The 16,877-nt window shown below is 38.2% G+C and overlaps 1 protein-coding gene across 1 annotated transcript in view; it reads right to left on the reverse strand.

The window, feature by feature from the left end:
• TXNRD3 (thioredoxin reductase 3) overlaps positions 1 to 16,877 on the reverse strand; it is a 47,549-nt gene that overhangs the window by 8,804 nt on the left and 21,868 nt on the right. Inside the window, 5 exon segments of the mRNA NM_001256217.2 lie at positions 5,871 to 6,027; positions 6,597 to 6,673; positions 13,512 to 13,604; positions 14,847 to 15,072; positions 15,900 to 16,015. Coding sequence (NP_001243146.1) covers positions 5,871 to 6,027; positions 6,597 to 6,673; positions 13,512 to 13,604; positions 14,847 to 15,072; positions 15,900 to 16,015 — 669 coding nt within the window.

The following is a 16,877-nucleotide window of genomic DNA, read 5'->3' on the forward strand; positions in this document are numbered from 1 at the left end:
GAGACCACCTCTTGGCCATTTCATATTCCTTATGCTACTGAGAGGTGAGGCAAATATGCAGCTCAACGGTGCTGGACTAAGTGTTCTTGACCATCAAAGGGGGATGGTACATGTGTGAGTGTGTCTGGAGGGGGGTGCTAATACACCGCAGGGACAAGGATGACCACAGGTCATCTCTATAGTCCAGGGGTTAAGAAAGAACCATCTCCAGAGCCTTTATCAGACTGAGTCAGAGAAGAATGGACATTGCAAGGTGGCACTCCTGCCTAGGAAAGGCCCCAACTTGGGAGAAGAGAGGGCCTCTCTGGCTGTGTGGAGAGGAGCTGGAATACTTTGGTGGGTGAACCATGAAACCATGCGCATGGAGAGAAAGCTGTGTGTAGGTGGCAGAGAAAAGGTGGACGGTGCCTGCTCAGCCACAGCCCCTTCAAAAGACACCACCATCCACAGCACTGTATGTTCCCCAATCCCTGCCAATGGCCACAAGTGATTAGACTGGGGACAGCCATCTGATCTCACAAGAGCCAACACATAAGCTGGCCAGAAATCTATGGAATGGCAGAAAAAGGTGGGCTGAGTCAATCCAATTCTTTCTTTTATAGGAAAATTAACTAGAAGGAAAGAGAATTTTCCAGGTGGTAGAGGAACGGGAAGAAATGGACCTGCAGAGTTGTCGCCAAGTTAGGCCAAGGAGGAGCACATCTGTACAAACCCCCCACTGTGCTGCTGGGCCCCAGAGCAGCTGGGACCCCACCTCCAAATGCAGGCAGGCCCAGCCCTAGTATAGTTCTTTTTTTAGGTTCCTCTGTGATTCTACCTATTAATCCCAGGATTCTTATAGTAACCTCCCTCAATTTGCCTAGTTTGAGTGAGCTTCTATTCTTTGTTACCCAAAAGAAAACCAAAACACCACCACGTATCCCCCAAATCAATGAGAGGATTTGCATACAACACAGGTAAGTTATCCATCAGCCTAGATTCTTACACTCTCATGCCACTTCATATTTGCCTACCTGCAAACCATGGGTAAGCCAAGAATTTATTTTCTTTTCCCAACATGGCTGACAAAATCACATAACTATGTGAACTGCCTGGGTATTTTCTGACTTCTCTGAGGCACTCACATGTTGCCGATCCATTTATTGACTGGCAGCTGACCCTAGATTCCATAGCTTACATGGGAGGCCTCATGCTTAATAGATGCCTTTGTTTCCTGTTTCATATCAACTAAGAAAAATAAACAGGAAATGGCTCAGCTTTGCCCCTTTCTCCTAAAAACTTTCTCCACATCTTAGGCCATCTCCTTCACCTGGACTTGACTCATGCTACCCTTCTTATAGGCTTCTTTCCGTCTTGAGCCTTTCATCTCTTTCTTTATACTCTACACATATTGCTCTATATTCTAATCCCTCCTCCCCACAGTCACCATGATTAACTCCTTACAGCATCAGGCAACTGCTCTGCCGACATACACCCCAAAATGTTATTTGCAGTTGAGATAATTCCTTGCAAATTTAGCATTCCTGGCCCCCATCCATTAATGCCAGCAGAGCCCCCTCCCCAGTGGCTGGCTTCATGCACCAAATACACCCACCCACAAGGTCTCCATGCAAGGCCTTGGCAGGTACCTGGGGGATGAAGCAAAGCAGAACATGGCATTCCTCATGGAGAATCCGTGCCCAAACCTCTTCATCTGAACACACTCATGCAAAAACAACTGAAGAAATTCAGAATGTGGGACATTCTACAAGAAAAGTAACCTGGATTCATAAAAAAGTCAGAGTTAAGAACTGGAGCAAGACAAGTACTGTGTTGAATAAGGCACCAGTCTTATTCAACACAGTACTAGAAGTCCTAGCCAGAGCAGTCAGGATGAGAAAGAAATAATGGGCACCCAAACTGGGAAAACAGGAAGTGAAACTGTCCCTCTTTGCAGACAATATGATCTCATATGTAGAAAAACCTAAAGATTCCACCAAAAATTCTTAGAACTGATAAAGAAATTCAATGAAGTTGCAGGATACAAAAATCAACATACAAAAATCAGCAGTGTTTCTATACACCAATAACAAACTAACTGAAAAAGAAATCAATAAAGCAATTCCATTTACAATAGCTACAAAAAATAAAACATTTAGGAATACATTTAATCAAGTAGGTGAAACCACTCTACAATGAAAACTGCAAAACACTGGTGAAAGAAACTGAAGAAGGTACAAAAATATAGAAAGATATCCCATGCTCATGGAAGAATTAATATTGTTAAAATGACCACACTACTCAAAGCAATCTACAGATGCAATCCAATCTCTATCAAAATACCAATCACATTCTTCACAGTAGTAGAAAAAACAATCTTAAAATTTTTATGAAACCACGAAAGAAGCCAAATAGCAAAAGTAATACTGAACAAAAAGAATCAAGCTGGAGGCATTATACTACCTGATTTCAAAATATACTACAAGTTATAGTACCCAAAACAGCATGATAGTAATATGAAAACAGACACATAGACTATGGAACAGAACAGTGAACCCAGAAATAAAACCACATATTTACAGCTAACTAATTTTTGACAAAGGAACCAAGAACATACACTGGAGAAAGGACATCATCTTTAGTGAATGGTAGTGGGAAAACAGTATATGTAGAAGAATGAAACTGTACCTCTATATCTCACCATGTGGAAAAATCAATTCAAAATGAATTAAAGACTTAAATATAAGTCCCCAAATTATAAAACTACTAGAGGAAAACAGGAGAAAGCCTTCTGGACATTGGTCTAGGCAAAGATTTTATAGATAAGACCTCAAAAACACAGGCAACAAAATGAAAACAGACAAATGAGACTGTATCAAACTAAAAAGCTTCTGCAATCAGCAAAGGAAACAATCAACAGAGTAAAGAGACAACTGTAAAATGGGAGAAAATATTTGTAAACTATCCATCTGAGAAGGTGCTAATATCCCTACACAAGGAACTCAAACAACTCAAAGCCAAAAAAAAAAAAAAAGAATTTGATTTAAAAATGGGCAAAGGATCTGAATAGATGTTTCTCATAAGACATACACATGGGCAACAAGTATATGAAAAAATGCTTAGTATCACTAATCATCAGGAAAATGCAAATTGAAGCCACAATAAGATACCATATCCTGGTTAGAATGGCTATTATCAAAAAGACAAAAAATAACAAAGGCTGGTGAGGATGTGGAAAAAAGGGAACTCTTACATACTGTTAGTGAGAATGGAAACTAACACAGCCACTATGGAACACAGTATGGAGGGTCTTCAAAATACTAAAAACAGAACCCCATATGATCCAGCAATCCCAGTACTAATATTTATCGAAAGGAAAGAATCAGTGTATCAAAAAGATATCTGCACACCCATGTTTACTGCAGCACTATTCAAAACAGGAAAAAATGGACTCAACCTAAGCATCCATAATGGATGAATGGATAAAGAAAACGTAGTATATAAACACAATGAAATACTATTCAGCCATAAAGAAGAATAAAATCTGATCATTCACAGCAACATGAATGAGCCTGGAAGACATTGTATTAAGTGAAATAAGTTGGGCACAGAAAGACAAATACTGCATGTTCTCACTCATATGTGGGAGCTAAAAAAGTTGATCTTACAGAAGTAGAAAGTAGAATTGTGGTTATTAGAGGCTGGGAAGGGTAGGGTAAAGGGGAGGATGGGGAGAGGTTGCTTAATAGACACAAAATCACAGCTAAACAGGAGGAGTTAAGTCCTAGTGCTTTACAGCACTGTAGGGTGAACATAATTCACAAGAATTCATTGCATATTTCCAAAAAGCTAAAAGAGGATATAACAGAATGTTCCCACACAAATAAATGACAAACGTTTGAGGTAATGGATATGCTAACTACCCTGATTTGATCATTACACATTGTATACGTGTATCAAAATATCACTCTATATCCCATAAATATGTACAATCATTATGTGTCAACTAAAAATAAAAGGAAAAAAGTCACTGTCATAGAAAATAAAAAACAAATAAAGGCAGGGGGACTGTGTCAGATTAAGAGACTTAAGCGTCATAAGAGCCACATGTACTGAAGCGTCAAAAGAGCCACATGTACTGTGCAAATCAAAACACACACACACTCTTGGCCGGGCATGGTGGCTCACGCCTGTAATCCCAGCACTTTGGGAGGCTGAGGCAGGCAGATCACGAGGTTAGGAGATTGAGACCATCCTGGCTAACACAGTGAAACCCCGTCTCAACTAAAAACACAAAAAATTAGCCGGGCGTGGTGGCAGGCGCCTGTAGTCCCAGCTACCTGGGAGGCAGAGGCAGGAGAATGGCATGAACCCAGGAGGCGGAGCTTGCAGTGAGCAGAGATCGAGCCACTGCACTCCAGCCTGGGCGGCAGAGCGAGACTCTGTCTCAAAAAAAAAAAAAAAAATCACACACAAACACTCTTAAGGAACAACTGGGGAAATTGAATATTATAGTACTTTTGTTGAACTTCTCAGATATGGCAACAGAACTGCAGTTACGGAGGTAAACATCCTTGTACTTAGGAGATATATACTGAAGTAGTTAGAGAAAAATGTCATTGATGCCTGCCACTTCAAAAAGTGGCAGCAAAAAGCTCAGCAAAAGAAAAAAGGAATATGAACTACACATACACATATTCAGAAAAGGAGAGACAGAACAAAAACAGCAGGATGTGAATAACTGGGGAATCTGGGTGAAAGGTTCAATATGGGCGATTGTTTTACTACTCTTTCTGTCTTTTGACATCTTTCTAAATAAAAAGTTGGGGGAAATAAAGGTCTCAACAGATCCCTACTGCCTAGAGAAGGCCCTACCAATTCTTCTTTGTGGCAAAGATTTTTGATGATCTGGCACCAAATTAGTTTTCCAGCCTCCTTCCCAATTGTACTTCCCTATCACCAACTACTCTGCCTACACACATTGCAAAATGTTCTATTGCATTGTGTTTGGGACAGTTTTTCTTTGCATGAGATGGTATACTCAGCATTCCTGACCCCACCCACTAATGCAGCAGGGCCCTTCCCCAGTCATCCGTCTCCCGCCAACTCCACCACACGGCCACAGAGCTCCTGATGGAGCTGAGCAGTACTTCCCCAGCTGAAAGCTCCTGGGACACTACTCATAGTCCTTAGCACGAGCCAAGCACTACAGGTCTCTGCGTCCTTAGCCGAGTTATCTGCCCACCTGAAAAGTCCTCCGCTTCCTCAATTTTGAATTACTCATCCTATAAAGCTCATCCCAAATTATTTGATTTAAAAATATGAAAAGTGGAAATCCTCTGTAGAAATCATCTGATTCACATCCTTGGCTTTGTAGATGATGAAATTAAGAAGATCCTCAGAAGTTAAACAACCTGACCATGTTTACAGGCCAAGTGGGCACTGAAGCCAGGACCAGAATCCTGATTCATGCCAAGAGCTCCTATGCTATTACAGTGCAACAGTCCACTTATGAAGGCTTTCCCCTCCCTGCAGCTAGAATTAAACATCCCTTCAGTGTCCCTAGAGCAACCTGCTGACAGCACTCTGGCACACAACCATACTCTGCCTTCTGCTCAGCCTGTGCCTGCCTGACTCATGATCCCACCTACCTGGCAAGCCCCTGGGGCTGACCATGGCCAGTGCTTTGTGTATCACCCAGCACAACATCTTGCACACAGTGGACACTCAAAAATACTTATTTTAATCCATTAGTAAATAGTAAGTCTACTGCAAATTATATCTCTGAGGAACCCTTTACTTGGAAAACAAGCACACAAGTCTTACTTTTATTAGTTTTAAAAATCATGATCTTGATCAAGACATTATCTCAAAAACAGTAAGAAACTTACCTTTTCTAAAGAGGCCCCAAAAAGTCTCCGAGCTAGCAGCTTGCCTGACTGTATGGCGACAGGAGTGAGCTCTGGCTTATCCTCCAAAATATCCCCAACAGCATAGACATATGGCACATTGGTCTGCTCCACATCATTTACAGGTATTTTTCCACTCCTGTTAGTTTTTGAAATGGGAAAAAATATATATTACAACTCACTCTACACTGCTGGCTGACTAATACTATTAGCCAAAAGACTAAATACATAGAGAGAAGACCTCTTAAAATTCACGCACCTCAGGATATCAATTATATATAAGGTCAACGACTTAAAGTAACAAGGGTTTCTGTAGCTCCAAAAGAAAATATCTCTGGTGAAACCACAGGCATTTCCTGGATGCCAAGGATATCTGCAGACTGCCTCCACAGACTCACTTAGAGCTTTGGAATTTATCTCTTTCCCTGACCAAGGACATAAAGATGTGCTCTAAGTCACAGACATTAGGTAAATATATCTCTGCAATTATTTCTTAAAGTCATTGTTTAATATATGAGCTTTTTAAGGCATATGAGCTTTTTAAGTAAGAGTTACTGATTGATGAAGAAATTGATTATAAAGAGCTGGCACTGAACTTATAAGATAAATTAAGACATATCTCAGTAATTAAATGAGAATTTCTTAGAGGTGATCTGCAGAAACCTGTTGCTTTGTGCAGCAACAGTGCAGTGATCCCAATATACTTACTTCTCATTAATTTTGACACCAATCTTCTCCAAGCCTATTTTCCTTGTACAGGAGTCACGACCAATAGCTAACAAAACCTGCATTTGCAGAGAAATCAAAAACACAAATTATCCATATCAGGAATGAAAGAAGGAACATCACTATAGATCCTTCAGACATTAAAAGGGTAATAATGGAATATTACAAGCAATCTATGCCAATAAAGCTGACAGCTTAAGGTGAAATAGATTCCTTAAAAGACACAACTTACCAAACTTCACAAGTCTGAAAAGTCTACAGGCTAAATTATGTCCCTTCAAAATTCATATGCTGAAATCCTATCTCTAAGTACCTCCAAGGGTGACTATATTTGGAGACAGAGCCTTTACAGAGGTAATTAAGGTAAAATAGGTCATATGGGTGTGCCTTAATCCAGTATGACTGGTGTGCTTATAAGAAGAGGAGGACATGGGCAACACAGACCAAAGGATGACCATGTGAGGACACAAGGAGAAGACAGTCATGTACGAGCCTAGGAGAAAGGCCTCAGAAGAAACCAACCCTGTCAACACCTTGATCTTAGACTTCCAGCCTCTAGAACTGTGAGAAATACATTTCTGTTGTTTATGCCCCCGGTCTGCGGTACTCTTCCAGAACTGTGAGAAAATAAATGTTGTTTAAGCCACACAGTCTGCGGTATTTTGCTATGGCAGCCCTGGCAAACTAATATGTCCTATACCATTAAAGAAACTGAATTCTCAACTTGTAAATTTCTCATAAATTAATTCCAGACCCAGACAGCTTCTATAGGAAAGTCTATGGAATACTTAAGTATGAAATAATGCTAATGGTACAAAAACTCTTTCAGGAAAGAGAAAAAGGGAGTACTTCCCAACTCCTTTATGAGGCCAATATAAGCAGCTGACACCAAAATCAGACAAGTGCATTAAAAGAAAAGAAATCCACAAGCCAACGCTCCTCATGAATATAGATGTAAAATCTTTAATGAAATGTTAGCAAGTCAAACATAGCAATATATAAAAAGGATAATTGTTTGTGATCAAGTGAGTTTGTCCCCAAAATGCAAATTTGGTTTAACATACAAAAATCCATCAATGTAATTCATCATATTAACAGAATAAAGGAGAAAACAATTCAACCATCTCAATAGATGCAATAAAGCGTTTCACAAAATTAAAACACTCTTTCATAATTAAAATCTTCGGAATAAAAGAAAAGACAATTTTAGTCACCAGATAAAAGGCAAGTGTAGCAAACTTAGAGGTCACATCCTGGCAATGATACAAGACTCAATGCTTCACCCCTAACACCAGGAACCAGACAGGCATGCCCATTCTCACCATTTCTAATCAACACTGTATTGGAGGTCTTAGCCAGTGAAACAAGGCAAAAAAAAAAAAAAAAGATTAAAAGCATGCAGACTGGAAAGGAAGAAACAAAATTGTTTTTATTTGTAGATATGAATCCTAAGAAGCTACAAGGTCAATATAAAAAAACTGTATTTTTATACACTACCAACCAACCATTTAAAAATGCCATTTATGTTAGCTTTAAAAACATGAAGTATGTTTAGCAAAATATGTGAAAGACCTCTAGAGCCCAATGATAAAACATTGCTGAGAGGAACTAAGGAATACACAAATAAATGGAAAAACATATGAGGTTCATATGTTGGAAAAATCAATATTGTTAAAAAGTCAGTTCTTCCAAACTGACTATGGAAAAAAGACAATTCCAGCCACAATCCCAGCAGACTTTTGTTTCTAAAAATTAAAAAGCTGTTTTTAAAAGTTATATAGAAATGCAAACAATCTAAACAAAATTAGAGGACTCACTCTACCTGATCTAAGACTTACCACTGAGCTTCGGTAATCAAAACAATGTGGTACTGGGGAAAGGACAGACAAACGGTCTATGAGAAGAGCACAGAAATAGACCCACAGTTAAATGGTCTTTCTTTTTTTTTTTTGAGATGGAGTCTTGCTCTGTCACCCAGGCTGGAGTGCAGTGGCGTGATCTCGGCTCACTGCAAGCTCTGCCTCCCGGGTTCACGCCATTCTCCTGCCTCAGCCTCCTGAGTAGCTGGGACTACAGGCGCCCGCCACCATGCCCGGCTAATTTTTTTGTATTTTCAGTAGAGACGGGGTTTCACCGTGTTAGCCAGGATGGTCTCGATCTCCTGACCTTGTGACCTGCCCACCTCGGCCTCCCAAAGTGCTGGGTTAAATGGTCTTTCATTGAAGATTCCAAAGCAATTCAATAAAGAAAGGGAAGTCTTTTCAACAAATGGTACTGGATATCCACACGGAAAGAAAAGAACTACACAGTGAAGCACATATGCTCTATACAATCCATAACACATGTGATGAGGTAGAAAATAAAGTGGCTGCAGATCTAGGATGTGGCTGTGGAGTGCTTAGTCTTGGAACTGCAATGTTAGGAGCCAGGTTGTATGTTGGATTTGACATAGATGCAGGTGCACTAGGAATATTTAATAGGAATGTGGAAGAGTCTGAATTAACATATGTTGGCATGGTTCAACGTGATGTGTGCTCATTATCTAATGGAATGTCCAAGTCAGTTGAGACAGCAATTTTGAATCCTCCTTTTGGGACCAAAAATAATAAAGGGACAGACATGGCTTTTCCAAAGACCACTTTGGAAATGGCAAGAACAGCAGTATATTCTTTTTTTTTTTTTATATACTTTACGTTTTAGGGTACATGTGCACAATGTGCAGGTTAGTTACATATGTATACATGTGCCATGTTGGTGTGCTGCACCCATTAACTCGTCATTTAACATTAGGTATATCTCCTAATGCTATCCCTCCCCCCTTCCCCCACCCCACAACAGGCCTTGATGTGTGATGTTCCCCTTCCTGTGTCCATGTGTTCTCATTGTTCAATTCCCACCTATGAGTGAGAACATGTGGTGTTTGGTTTTTTGTCCTTGCAACAGTTTGCTCAGAATGATGGTTTCCAGCTTCATCCATGTCCCTACAAAGGACATGAACTCATCATTTTTATGGCTGCATAGTATTCCATGGTGTATATGTGCCACATTTTCTTAATCCAGTCTATCATTGTTGGACATTTGGGTTGGTTCCAAGTCTTTGCTATTGTGAATAGTGCTGCAATAAACATACGTGTGCATGTGTCTTTATAGCAACATTATTTATAATCCTTTGGGTATATACCCAGTAATGGGATGGCTGGGTCAAATGGTATTTCTAGTTCAAGAACCCTGAGGAATCGCCACACTGACTTCCACAATGGTTGAACTAGTTTACAGTCCCACCAACAGTGTAAAAGTGTTCCTATTTCTCCACATCCTCTCTAGCACCTGTTGTTTCCTGACTTTTTAATGATCGCCATTCTAACTGGTGTGAGATGGTATCTCATTGTGGTTTTGATTTGAACAGCAGTATATTCTTTACCCAAATCTTCAACTAGAAAACATGTTCAAAACAAAGCTGCAGAATGGAAAATCAAGACAGATGTTATTGCAGAGCTTCGAGATGATCTGCCAGCATCACACAACTTTCAGGAAAAGGAATCAACGGACAGTGAAATGGACCTAATTCAGTTTTCTTTTCAAAAGTCTCCAAAACCAAAAGCAACTTAAAATCTAATTAAAATGAATTCTAATTAAAATGAATGAGAATTAATTTATTTACTAAAAAAATTCAAGGTAGATTATGGACTTAAACATAAAAGCTAAAACTATAAAGCTTCAGGAAGCAAACAAAGGGATACTTCCATGACCTTTGGGTTAGCAAAGATTTCTTAGAGCACACAGAAAGCATGAAACATAAAGTAAAATACTAATAAAATTGAACTTCATAAACATTTAAAACTACTGTTAACCCAAAGATACTACTGAAAAATACATAGGCAAGTCGCAGACGTGAAGAAAATATTCAAAATACATATATCTGAAAAAGGAATATGCCCAAGATATATAGAAGCCCTGCAATTCAATAAAAATTCAAATGATCCAATAAAAAAGGGCTGAAGACTTGAACAAACACTTCAAAGAAAATATACATGAATGGCCAATAAACACATGAAAATTGCTCTACACCATTAGTCATCAGGGAGATGCAAATTAAAGTTATAAGATACCTCTACACATTCACTAGAATGCCTAGAATGAGAAAGCCAGACGCCCCTAAAAGTCCTAAGGGTCTGGAACAACTAGGCCTTCACATATAGCTGATGGAAATACAAAATGGCATAATCATTTGGAAACTGTTTGGTAGTTTCTTAAAAAGTAAAAACCATCCCATGATCAAGCAATTTCACTCCTAGGTATTTGTCAAAGAGAAATTAAAATATATGTTGGCTGGGAGCAGTGGCTGATGCCTATAATCCCAGCATGTTGAGAGGCCAAGACAGGAGGCTTGCTTAAGGCTAGGAGTTCAAGATCAGCCTGGACAACACAGTGAGACCCCAACCGTAAAAAAAAAAAAAATTAGCCAGGCATGGTGGCATGTGCCTGTGGTCCTAGCAACTAGGGAAGCTGGGTTGGGAGGATCATTTGAGCCAAGGAGTTGGAGGCTGCAGTGAGCCTTGATCTCACCACTGCACTCCAGCCTGGGTGACAGAGTGAAACCATCTCTCTCTATATATCTCTCCATAAAAAGCTTTCCACAAAGAATCTTCACAGCAGTTTTAATCACAATAGTCCAAACTGCAAAGAGGCTAGGTATCTACCCACAGGAAAATGAATAAACTGCTACATTAATAAAATCTATATGATAAAAAGAACTACTGATGCACACAACATGGATGAGTCCTAAAAACATCAATCTGAATAAAAGAAGTCAGATACAAGGAATACATACTGTACAATTCCACTTATATGAGATTTAGAGGCAAACCAAACAAAATGAGTCTATGGTGACAGAATCAGAATAGTGGTTGCTTGGGGGTCGATGACTGGGAAAAAGCACAGAGCGCTTTCCGGACTCACAGAAATGTTCTGTTACCTAAAGGAGTGTGGATTACATGAAAGTGGACATCTGTCAAAACTGACTGAACTGTACACCTAGGATCTGTGGATTTCACTACATGTATATTATACCTCATTACAAAAATAATTTACAGTTAGATATTATGGACAACTTCATACCAATACATTTGAAAACTCAGATGAAATGGACTAATTCCTGGAAAAAAATATAACGAATCAAAAGTAAATCAAGGAAAAAATAAAAAGTCTTAAAAGTCCTTTGACTATTAAAGAAATTAATCAGTGGTCAAATATATCTCCATAGAAAATTATAGGTATAGACAGTTGCATCAGTAAATTCTATGAAACATACAAGGAACCAATTCTGATGTTACATGAACTTTGCCAGAAAACAGAAAATGAGGAAACATACTCCAAAATTCTTTCATGAGCAGGAATACCTTGATACTCAAACCTAAAATTAAAATGTTCAATATGTAAAAGGAAAATTACCAGCCAATATGATTCATAAATATAAATGCATAAATTCTAAATAACGAAGTCCAACATTACCAAGTTGGGTTTACACAAAGGATACAAAGTTGGCTGAATATTAGAAAATCAATGCAATTCAACAAATTAACAGATTAAAGAAAAAATTCATCATCCACAGCTGCAAACGAAACACTGTTATAATTGAACATACATTCCTTCTTAAATATACAAAACAACATAAACAAAAAGACACTTAGGTAACAAAAAATAGAAAACGAGCTCCTTAACTTGATTAACAGCATATAACAAAACCCTACAGAAAACATTGCTTTTTAGTGAAACGTCTTTTCTTTTGATATTGTAAATAAGACAAGAGTGCCTGCTATTGCCATTTCTTGTCAGGACTGTACTGGAGGTCCTAACTAATGCATTTATACAAGAAAAAAAGAGAAAACCAGTAAAAAGGAAGAAACAAACTGTTATTATTCACAAATAAATAAATGTGTACACAGGAAATCTGAAACAATCTAAGGATAAATTTTTCAGTAAGAGTTTAGCAAGATTACTGAATACTAAATCAAAACACAAAAATGAGCAGCATTTGTATACACTAGAAACACTTAAAGATAGTGACATTTTCAAAAAAATACCATTTGTGACTATATATAAATTACATAAGTATCTAGTAATAAATCTAACAGATATTCTTGATCTCTAAGGAGAAATGTATTAACTTTGCTGGGAATCATTAAAGAAGATCTAAATTAATGGATAGATATACCATGTTCATGGGTGGGAAGACTGAATATTGCAAAGAAGTCAAGTGTTTCCAAATTTTCCTATATATCCAATCCAATCCTAATCAAAATCTCAATAAGGTTGATTTTTGGATTTTGGTTTTGTTACATGTTTTTTTGCTTTGTTGATGTTCTTTCTCTACGCTGCATTTTTTTAACTGAAAAAATTTCTACATAAAAAGAGTATATAAAACATAAATGTATAGTTTCTGTCAAAACTATAAACTAATTACAAAAGAATTGTTGGCCTCCAAAGTATTCCATGGGTTATTTCACATTGTTTGGAGATTTTGTACTGTTTGTTTTTGAGAAAGAAAAATAGCTTTGTTGTTGTTTTTCATTATAAAATATATTCAATATTTATTGCAAAAATATTCAAATTAAGAAATGTATAAAATATCTAATTTTCCAAAAGTAAGCACACATCTGGATATATGTGCTTCCGAATTTTACATACAGTCGCATACACACATACTTTACCATGGTATTCCTCATGCATTACTGAAAACTCAAATGTCAGTAGCCAAATTATCTTCTATGATAATGCTCTTACAAAGAATAAAAAAAGTAAAAAAATGTTAATCCTGGTATAATTTTCCCATAAGTTTCATTTCTGTTAATTTAGGAGTGTGTTCAATAACTTAGTAATGATAAAATAAAAACTCACTGTGTTATAGACTCCTTCAATTGTTTCTGTTCCTTCAGTGGATTTAGCCAACACTTTCAGCTTTCCAGGTGAACCTTTCTCCAACTGTTGAACCTAGTAAGAATGAAGAGTGTAATGATGTTATCTAAATATGATAAAAAAGAAATACACGAAAGGGTCTACACCGGTATGTTCGTGTACATTTGTGTGTTTGGTGGTGGTACATATAATAGGTGTTAGTATAAGGTTTCTGGATAAGGCAGAAATAGAGAAAAGTGGACTGTCACAGATATATTTTGGAGGTAGAAATGAATTAATGAATTAGTTGAGATTGGAGGGAGCAAAAAAAGATAAATTAAGGGGTATTCCTAGATACTGGCTTAATATACTGTGTTAAGTACCATTTACTGAGTACTGAGATGGGCCAGAAAGATTAGCAGGAGAATATTTAGGTAAAAAATCTAGAGTTTCATTTTTGTCTTGTTAAGTTTGAAATGCTTATGAGGAATTCAAGTGGCAATTTCTAGTAGGCAGTAGTATAAATGAGTGTGGAATTCAGGAGAGACTCTTAAATAGGAGATATAAATCTGAGAATCATTAGCATTTAGATAATGTTTAAAACTATGGGCCTAGAGAAGATCATCCAGGTAATGCAAGTGCACAGAAGTGAAGAGGGACCCAGAGGAAAACAAATGGGTGCTGGAGTCTGTAGGTTGAGTAGCTGTAGATGGGAAAACTATAGACTGTGGGGCCACAGAAGCCAGAAAGGAAGGTGCTTCAAAAGAATGGCCAGTTTCAGCGCATGCTGCCAAGAGGCCCAGTAAGATAAGGACAGAGACATGACCACTGGATTTGATGACAGGAAGTTTGCTAAAAGCCTGACAATCAGCTTCAAAGAAGTGAAGGAGATGGAAGCAGCTGACAGTCAGCTAAGCGTGAAATGGAGTCAAGAAATTAGAAGCAGCATGCAGAGTTGTTCTTTGTTTTTTTGTAAAGGAGAAAGAAAAATAGGCACCCAGTCAGAAAGGCAGTGAGGGTAAAAGAAGGCTTAATTGTTCAAGATGAGAGACAGTGATAAGAATAAGGAAAAAGAAAACTACTAACTGAAGATGGAACATCCTTGAAAAGGTGAAACAAAGTGGGAGATGAGGGGACTCAGCCTCTGAGAAGAGCAAGGACACCTCCTATATCAGAAGAGGGGACGAGGGGGAAAATGGGGTTGGCTCTGTAGACTTGGGAGTGGAAACACTGTTTTAACATTATTTGAATACAGACTAATTTATGTAATGAAATGAAGTAAGGTGAGATAAAGTGAAAAGTTAGAGAAAAAAAATTGCAAATGCCATGCAGCCTTACCATCACAGGTATGAATTTCCGTAGGAACTTCACACCATGCTGCTCCATGTAGGAACCCACTTTTTCTGCCATTTCTTGGTCGAAGCCACGGAGAAGGATTGAGCGTACCATAACTGTGACATCTAGGCCAAAGCCAGCCAGAAACCCTGCACACTCCAGGGCAACATAAGAGGCACCCACCACTAATGTTTTGCCAGGGCAATAAGGCAGAGAAAAAAGGTCATCACTGAAAAATAAAAATTAAAAAAAGAATACCTAGGCAGCAAGAATGAAATGAGTTATTCATGTTTCAGTGTATAATGGTCTTGTGATGACTGAATTATAATTTAGTGCTTGAATGAAGCAACAGCCTTTTGAAATTTGTAATTGAGTCTGCTGTGGAGAGAATGTGGAACAAGAAGTATACTTCAGATTTTTCTAAATCAGATCACAAGCAAGATTTTTTAAAAAATAAAATACTATAGAAAATATCAGACTACATTACATGTGATAAAAAAAAAAAACCTGTTTGTTTTGGAGATGTATGTACGTATGTGCTATGTGAAGAGGTGTGTGTTTGTTTACCTGAACAAAAAACTGCAACAAAAAATGTATTTCTTAATGTAAGTCAGCTCAAAAAAGTTTGCAAGTCATTACACACATGTCCTGTTTGACCACTAAGGAATATTCCCATTAAATCTCAGTGTTAAGAAAAGTGGTGCTGCTCCTCCCCAGCTGGCTCATTTTTATCATAAGGACACTAAACCCTAGAGCTAACTGTATTTACTTCTGTGTTTTGGCCTGTAAGAAGTTTAGAACGAAACTCCCAGGCTACTTCTAGGAATCACTGAGACACACACGGCATATTTTTGTACACAAATTTTGCCACTGGCCTTATTTACCTGACCTTATATTCTCTGTTTCATTACTTTTAACTATTTAGCTTCTTGCATTGTATATATTTTCATTTGTTAATTCAAATCTTTTGTGGAATAAGACAGGAAGTAAACTGGAAACATGTCAATATAATTCAATTTATTAACATTAAAGTTAAAATAGTCTATTTAACCTTACCTAGTAATACAGTATTCTTTATCTCCTTGGATTCCTAAATACCGTGGCCTTTCACCCGTTGCTATGACAAACTGTGCAGCAGTATAATAAGTCTCCTGTCCTTTTTTATTGGTTGCCTTGAAAAAAGAGAAGTAAACCTCACTTAGCAAACACTACAGAGTACCAGACACCCTGGAAAAAATAGTTACTACCCTCATGGAGCTTCTCATTCAACAGCAACAGCAGACATGTGAAAAAGTAATAATGCAATGTGATAAGCACAAGCACAGAAAACAGAAGTCTTTATGAAATATTAATCAAAGCCCCATGGTGAGGGTAGGGTAGTGGACTAGAAAGCCAATCAAGGATGTATTAAAGAAGGAGTAGAGATTTTCAAGTGGAGATAAGAAAAATGAAATGATGGGAGAGGAACGGAGACCTGGAAGACAGAACAATGCACACAAAAGCACATGAGCCCAGGAGGAGTTGGTGTTTGAAGACTGGAGAGCAGGGTTGTGTCAGAAGTCACATGAAACAGACTAGAGCCAAGTGCGAAGGCCCTTATGTCATCCTAACAACTTAGGCTATGGGGAACCAACAAAGGTTGCTCACAATTTTTAATTATACAAATAATTCAAAAATACATTTTCATTTTTAAAAAATTCAAATACTTTGGGAGGCCGAGGAAGGCAGATCACAAGGTCAGGAGTTCGAGACCAGCCTGGCCAACATGGTGAAACCCCATCTCTACTTAAAAAACACAAAAATTAGCTGGGCATGGTGGTATACGCCTGCAATCCCAGCTACTTGGGCACCATGAGTGGGATGGAGAACAGAGCCTGGAGAAAGAGCCTTGCTTAGAAGGGCTCTGAAACAGACAAGCAAGTACAGGCTCTGGGGTGAAACGGAGACTCTGGAGTTTCTCGCCTGCAGACTGGGAATGTGCTAGCATCACTAAACAAGGAGCTACACAATAGGCAGGCTTGGTTGGGGCTTATT

This window comes from Pan troglodytes, chromosome 2 (assembly GCF_028858775.2).
Source record: "Pan troglodytes isolate AG18354 chromosome 2, NHGRI_mPanTro3-v2.0_pri, whole genome shotgun sequence".
NCBI lineage: Eukaryota > Metazoa > Chordata > Mammalia > Primates > Hominidae > Pan > Pan troglodytes.